The sequence below is a fragment of the Parambassis ranga genome, chromosome 9, assembly GCF_900634625.1.
Source record: "Parambassis ranga chromosome 9, fParRan2.1, whole genome shotgun sequence".
NCBI lineage: Eukaryota > Metazoa > Chordata > Actinopteri > Ambassidae > Parambassis > Parambassis ranga.
Window position 1 is genome coordinate 11,058,608 of NC_041030.1, and position 7,551 is coordinate 11,066,158.

At 41.3% G+C, this 7,551-nt stretch overlaps 1 protein-coding gene across 3 annotated transcripts; it reads right to left on the reverse strand.

Annotated features, from left to right (window-relative positions):
• Position 1: 1 nt before the first annotated feature.
• Positions 2 to 4,539, reverse strand: ccnh (cyclin H). Of its 3 annotated transcripts, none has more exons than XM_028413528.1 (10): positions 4,373 to 4,539; positions 4,165 to 4,289; positions 3,956 to 4,078; positions 3,799 to 3,872; positions 3,412 to 3,625; positions 3,152 to 3,315; positions 2,988 to 3,058; positions 2,764 to 2,869; positions 290 to 353; positions 2 to 195 (listed from the first exon to the last, which is right to left on the reverse strand). In XM_028413528.1, the coding sequence occupies exons 2-10, from the start codon at positions 4,279 to 4,281 to the stop codon at positions 169 to 171; spliced, it is 960 nt and encodes a 319-aa protein (XP_028269329.1). In that variant the 5' UTR covers positions 4,282 to 4,289; positions 4,373 to 4,539; the 3' UTR covers positions 2 to 168. The 3 variants fall into 3 exon arrangements, with proteins under 3 accessions (XP_028269329.1, XP_028269330.1, XP_028269331.1); XM_028413529.1 differs by having other exon boundaries at positions 4,165 to 4,300; XM_028413530.1 differs by lacking the exons at positions 2 to 195; positions 290 to 353 and adding an exon at positions 386 to 710.
• Positions 4,540 to 7,551: the final 3,012 nt, after the last annotated feature.

Here is a 7,551-nt window from a genome sequence, read left to right on the forward strand (position 1 = left end):
GTGTAGAAAAATATCTTTATTTTTACTGCAGAACAAATGCAACCCAAAGAAAGTATCAGAAAAGTAAATGACATGTACATTTTCAGTGAAACTCAATGGTGTTTTCTGTCATAATTTAACAGAAAAGTATTTGAATTAAGTTGTATTATAACTCTTGATTTCACACGTTCACATCAGGTCTTCATCAGTCCATTCCTTCAGTGAAACAAAGTTTATTTGATTTAGAAGAATTGTACAAGAAAACTGGGAACTAATGTTGCTTGTAGCTGATGTGAGAATATGGCCTTACCTCTTCAACCAAGCGTGGTTCTTTTGCTACATGGCCGTCTTCTTCATATCCTCTTTTTCGTTTGCTGCAGTATGAAAAGTATTTCAGTTCAAAATCGGTCAACATCACATGTTGTGTTTGCAAGCTATAAATGTTGGTGAACTGTTTATGCAACCAAACCATTGTTAACACTCATTTAGGTGTGACATCTGGTGTCCATTACACCTTCATGATCACCTTTAGTAGTTAACTGTGTCTCTTCATTTCCGACTCCATTTAGACTAGCTTATTCATGTATGTTACAGACTGATAGCTCTGCTCTCAGAAGTATTTTAACACACGTGCCTTTCACAAACATGTCCGCTTTATCTTCCAGGACAGAGTGCACCATCATGTCACTGGCTGCTGCCATCCAGGTAATGTGAGTGTTACGGATTTCCACCTGAGAATCAAAGTGTGGTAGTCAAGCCAGCCAAAGCGAGGCCTCATGAGGTGCACAACCAAGGACTGAAGCATGGTTGTACTTTTAAGCATGTGGCCTAGAATCCTGGCAGTACAAATGCAATATGGCTGTTCTCCATGGAAAACCACTTGCTGCATATCTGAATACTATCCTTCCAAAGTTTTTTTTTCCCCAAAATGCTTCAGAGGGTGTGTTGACAAGAAGCCTTGTCACATAAGACAATAAGGAGATGATTTTTACGAAGAGCTGAGATACAAGTGAACTGCAAAATTGCCTGAACTACTTATCCTGGTACTTTCTGCCGCTCCCTCAAAAGTCTGAGTGATTTTTGGTTGGTGATGGGAGCCAGACCCTGATTGGCTGCTCCTTTCTTTGGACAACTTGACATTAGAGGAGAAGCAATCCAAAGCATAGAAGTAGCATTTTCTGCTGTCATCAGGGAATTTAAACAGCACCTCTTTCCAAGACGACACAAGCCTTAACTCCCTTTCTACTCACAATCCACTCACATCACCCGATTTTATGATAAGCTCTTCTTCCAAACCATCCACTGCTGTCTTTGTGTATAAACTTTCAGCACTGTAGCCACTTGTTACGGTTTTATAAGTATAGACATGTATAGAAATAAACTGTGTTTGTGTATGATATAGCTGAAGACTATATAGGTAGAGTCTGTAGGAGATACGTGTAATCTGTCCTGTGCATGTGTTAACCCTGAATGGATCCTGCTATAACCTGTGGGCCTACATACAGTATATGCTGCTCTAACAACCATCACCTGAACTCCCTCTATGCCTTTGGATGTAAATGAAAGCTTTCATGCATTGCAGTCTCTCTCGTACTCTCCTGCTGTCACAGGTGGTGTTTGCAGTTACACCTCTGCACTGACTGTTTTTTTTTATAGCTCCACCCTGAGAAGAAGTCATGCCATGCACAGATTTATCAAAGGGTTGGCCGCCTGTGTGCCTCCTTAGGATTCAAGCAGCTGCAAAGTCTGAATCTGTGCCTGTCATCGCTCAGACGTTTACCAAACTGTTTACTGTAGTTGCACTTAAAGATACCACGGACCTCACCAAGTGTTAACAGACATTTACTGGCAACAGATAATGAATGAGCCTAAAAAAATCTCCTTATCAGCTATACCGGTTATCAGCTGAGCTACATGGTATGGATGATGCAGGCAGATGATGTGGCGTGCTGTTGTACTTCCTTTCTGTCTTTCATACAGCTGATGATGATGTGTTTCCTTTTATTTTTCTACCTGATACTGAACCTTGAACCTTTTGCATCTTAGATACGACAACCTGGCTAAAATAAAACTGTTACTACATAAGACAATGTATACCTGGTTCTGATGTCTTGGGTGTGTGGGGAAGGACATTACAGAAAGCTTGTTATGCAGATGTTTGTAATTTATACAGAGTAAAATTAGTATTGTCACACTGAAATAGGACAAGTATAAGTATGAGGAAAAAAAATGTTCCCCGACTATTGCCCCTGTGTGTGAGAGAGCACATGGCAAAGATGTGGCTGGAAGTAAGCCAAGTATAACATGCAAGTGAACACACATTATTTGAAGAGCTGCCTCTACATCTCTACATCACAATCTACAAAACAGCTCTGTCCAAAGTGCCTTATCACTGCACTGAATCCTAACACCTGTGACCACATTAAACACAAATCTACAAAGTGCATTCACATTCTACACGGCATCACAGATAACCAAATATAAAGCTTGTCTGAGCATTTATCACAATTTTCAAGGACAGGGAATAGGCTACAGATCCCTTTTCAGATATTTATATAGATATATATTTATTTTATTTCAATACATTTTGAATTCTAGTCTTCAGAAGTCTTTATATTTATTTATTTTCTATAAGCTTTTGTACTCGGTGTCAAAGAGTGCTCTGGAAATCTGTTTTGAAATTAGATTTAAAAATGTGTAGAATTCTTCAAATACAGATGGTGACATTCATCTATAGTTAAAGGTGTCACTGTAACACATCCCATAAGAAAGACGCTCACTTACTTGTTCGAAGTGGCAAATTCGGCATGAATCCTCTCCAGTCTCTGTTTGTACACATTCACCTCCTCTGGTTTGGGGAGTTCATATTTTTTTAGGAGGTTTTTCATCCCTGGATGAACAGATAAAACACTTTAGTTGCCCACTCACTCTGTATATGCTGCATTGCAAGCTCACGCTGCTCAACATCACCATCTTGTGGTGTCAAGGCGAAGGTGCCGTTTACTCACGTCTCATTGTGTCACACATCTTTGAGAGCGCCTCTTTGTCGTCTTTCAGTCCCAGGCATTCAGTCAGGTAACTAGATGTAGAAAGAAGTAAACCAATCGGATTAAATATATTTAAAACACACACACACACACACACATTGTAGAGAATTATAGAGATGACCTACCTCATCAGGTTGAGACCAGCTCTTGAAGCGGCATTCAGGATAGCTGTCAGAGCAATCTGGGATGGGGAAAACAGCAGTCCTGCATCTGTCATGGCTGCTTGTGTTAGAAAGTCATCGGCACTCTTCCTCAGTGACTCTGGGCTCTCCAGTACGGGGTATCTAGTCTATGGGACATCATTAAAGCCATCAATTCATTAACAACAAGACAAACAATTTAATAAACTACAAGGAAACTGTGTCAAAGATTAACAGCCGGCTACCTTGAGGTCGATGAGCAGACCCTCCATGGGTCTGTAGGGGTTGTGGACCACCAGGTGAAAAATGAGCTGCTGGATTAGCAGCAGCTCATACTCTAGGATTTGCTCCAGAACCATTTCCTGTCCTGCTGGGGTCTCCTGCAGCAGGTTGCCCACAAACTGGGTGCTGGACACATTAAACTCATCCACTTTACAGGACAGGTATGCACATGTCAACCTAGAACAAGAAGAGAAAGTGAAATAGGCTGTAGAGACTAATGTGAGGGATGACTGATTAGTTTGTTGTCCTCTCTTGTCTCATTTAATCTGTGGAAAAAATGTAGCAATATCTCCTCATATCACATGCAAACAAAGCTCATTTCTACTTACCCAACCACTTGCATTACTCACATGATAATCCTAGGGTGGTACTCCATGATGGAGTTGTTCAGATAGAATCTTCTGAAGTACATGGCGGCTGTACCCTTTATAGGTGAGACACACATGGTTCACTGATCAATTTACACTTAATATTTTTGAAATAAATGCCAACAATTTAAATACATACCACAACAGACTTGGGCATTGCAGGTTTGAAGGCATTACAAAAGTCCAACAGCCTCCTCTCATAGTGACGAAATAAAACATCCTCCTCATGGCGCTCCAGGAACATGGACTCAGTCACCCCATGCTGACAGAAGAGGAGCAGGTGAAGTAAACTGTCACACGGTGGCCTTTATTACGCTTATTTAAAAATGTTTTTAGCGTGTTTCTTACCTTCCCGCTTTCCAATGTCTTGTTACGGAATTTCTGATTAGCTTTGCATCTCATCTGCTCAAGTTCTTCTTCACTTTTAAATATCCAGTACTTTCTCTGGGAACTGTTGTGGTACATGACGGCGACTGTAAGAAAACCCAATACAGACTAATGTTAGCAAACTGCTAAACGTGTGACAGAACTGCAACGACTACATTAAATCACTTACCTGTTTTTGTGCCTACGTATACGTCAGTCTATCCGTGGCATCGATATGTTGCAGAAATTGATATTTTTGTACAAAATACAGAGTTTAATTTATAGTTTAACCCCCATATCCTAGAAACAACTGTTAGCAATAACAACACCAAGGCGGGTCGTTATTCTTTGACGTCAATGGTGTCTGCTTTTGATGACGTAGGTCTACCGTAATTTACGGCACAACGTGCATCCTAAATTTCACAAAGCTTTCTCAGACATTTTTCTTTTCTTTTCTTTTCTTTTCTTTTCTTTTCTTTTCTTTTCTTTTCTTTTCTTTTCTTTTCTTTTCAAAACCACAAAATCAGACCTCACATTTCGTAGGTCTAATAATAGTATAATAATTGAAATGGACTAATGAAAATAGCCTATATGTTATTTATTTTCAAAAATGAATGCATTGTGGACTTATCTGCAGAGTGTTTGTGCCACGTACCCAATAAATATATAGCAAACGTACTCTTAAAAATACACAGGCTACATAGCTGTGAGTTGTACAGGCCCAGCATTGTATGCTACTCTGACCTTTCTACTGAAACAAAAACAAAAAAACAAAAATGACCCAGCCCAAGCCTTTCTGGAATAATGTGTCTGGTTCATGTTGGTGAAAATGCTTGGATTTGGATCATTTTAGATGAAAGAGCATGACAGAAATTGAATCACACACAGTGTGTTTAGACAGAGCCACTCAACCCCCACGGTGTTTCCTTATAGGCTACCGTAATTTGCATAAACATGAGTAATTTATGAATAATAAATGCTCTTGCATGCAGCGGGAGCCGTTAATTTGCATATCACCAGAGCTACAGTTTTATTTCCTTAGTGCGGTGTTATCATGAAGCCCTTCAAGCCCGCATAAAGCAGAATCAAAGAAATAATGCTTTAACAGGTATGTACTGAGGACTGTTTTATAATCTTATTCTGTCTCGCTAAAGATTTGAACTTTTTTTCCTGTCTGAGCTCTGTCTGTGATAGGCTTGTAAACCGCTATACGTTCAGTGTGCGCCGGGCTTCTGCAATATCCGTGGCTCGGGCTTGCCCTGTAAATTGCATAAACATGAAGTGCCGATGCATTATTGATGAGACCATTGCGACGTTTACTGTATGTGCGCACACAGATAGCACGCGTGCGTGTGCTCGTGTGTGTTGTCAGTCTAACACCTTCCTCTCTGCTATTTCGCATAATTCTGACGTGTGTGATGACTTATTTCTGTCTGTCTCTCTCGTGTTAGACTGTCTTGGAACATGTGTATATTTTTTGCATTTCTTTGTGTAGAATTTTCTATTTATATATTTCCCCCCTTGCTGCCTGCATGTGATTTATTTACAGACTGTGTACCAGTGAAGCAGTGAGAATAACTCTCTCTGTGAGTGTGTGCCAGGAGCAGACACAAATTTTAGGTCAGGCATGTGTGTGTGTGTGTCCCTGTGAGTAAAGGTTGTTCATATATAATCTGACAGGCAGTGTTTTATGGGAAATCAGACTTGGATGATTTTGTGACAGATTGAACTGAATGATCTGTGAGCCTCCCTGATCAAGTTAGTTTCATCCTTCCCAGAGTCTGCTCCATATGAAAAAACCTTTGCAGGGAAATGATTGCAATTCATGGACGATTTCAGGTCAGCTAAAATTCAATGCTGTGTGAAGCATCACCTCGGCTGTACACAGCTTTGTAAACTATTCATGATGATGATAATAATGCAGAGGAGGGTGAGGAGGAGCAGGATAATCTCCCTCCTTCCCCACCCCGTGGCCCACCTTCCTCCTGTCTCAGCTATGAAGTTACTTTCTTATATAAAAAGAAAATAATATGGAAATAACCTTAACACCGATGCAAATGATTTCTTTGACCAATGAGCTCTCTTAATCTCATTTTTTTCTCCCCTTGCTCTGATATTCAATCATTTCAGCTTCACACCAACAGTTAAATCCTCATTCAAACTCCCTGCATGTGCATATTAATTTGCCCTCCATCCTGCTCAAATGAACCCCCCACCCCCCACCCCCCACCCCAAGTCATTGGTACTGCGGTTGCCGTGGCAACCAGGGGTGGCACTGCTGATGTCAGAGACTCTTTCAAGGACATTCATGCAGGCACCAGGTCAGGTGATAGCTGCTGCTGCTGCTGCTGCTGCTGCTGGGCATCGGCTAACACCCAAGAACAAAATGGCCGCCATCTCCCTTCATATTTTTTTATGCCGCATAGGAGAGACTCTCTCTCTTTCTCTCTTTCTCTTACACACACACACGCACACATTTGTTGAGCTTTAAAAAGAGGAAGTGCAGCCGTGATGCCTGCTACCTTTTGTTTTGTTTTGATGATATGTGTGATATGGATGATCTGGGATATTCTCGATGTGATTGGTGTGACCAAAGCGCATCACAAAGCTGAGCTGTCTGAGCCCCTCAGAGATCAGCTGCCTGTCTGAAGAATTCAGAAATCTGTCTGGCTATTTAAGTGCATTCATATCTGTGTGAGCCTTTGTGTTCAAATGTGTCCGTACACTGGTTTCCTCAGGTTGGCATTAAGCAGCCTCCCTCTCCTCCTCCTCCCCCTCCTCCTCCTCCTCCCCTCCAGCAGACACTCAGCGCTCCCCCACCGTCTCTTTCTCTCTCTGTCTCTAATTGAGCTTTGTGTCTACCTCCATCTCCATTCAAATCCAGGCTCATTTGCATACTGCCGCTGCGTGCTGGACAGCTCCCCAGCTGTACAGTACAGAACTAAATGAGGAACACAGACCCACTTTACGTGATGTGAATACTAAGCAGCCAGGATAGTCATTTTCCTGTTTCCTGGAAAATACAGCTACCTGAGAGATGAAGGGTAAATAGGAAGGAGTACGGCTGCATCAAATCAGTGTATTCATAGCAAGACAGGCATTACAGACTGAAAGAGAATACTGACATAGAGGCAGAGTTTATTATTTGTAATAAAACAAGACACTGCAGAAGGTATCATACGCTCTAATTTGCCAAAGGAATGTGGTGATAAAAGCTGCTCCAATTTCAGATTTTACCAGTCTCATTGGCAGCTGCCCCCTTGGCCTCTCTCTGGCTTTAGTCCTGTTGAGACCTCTCTTCCATTTCACCAGGGTTACATGCTCAGCATCAAGGAATTTTAAGGAACTTTTTTTTTTGCTTGAGTGCAA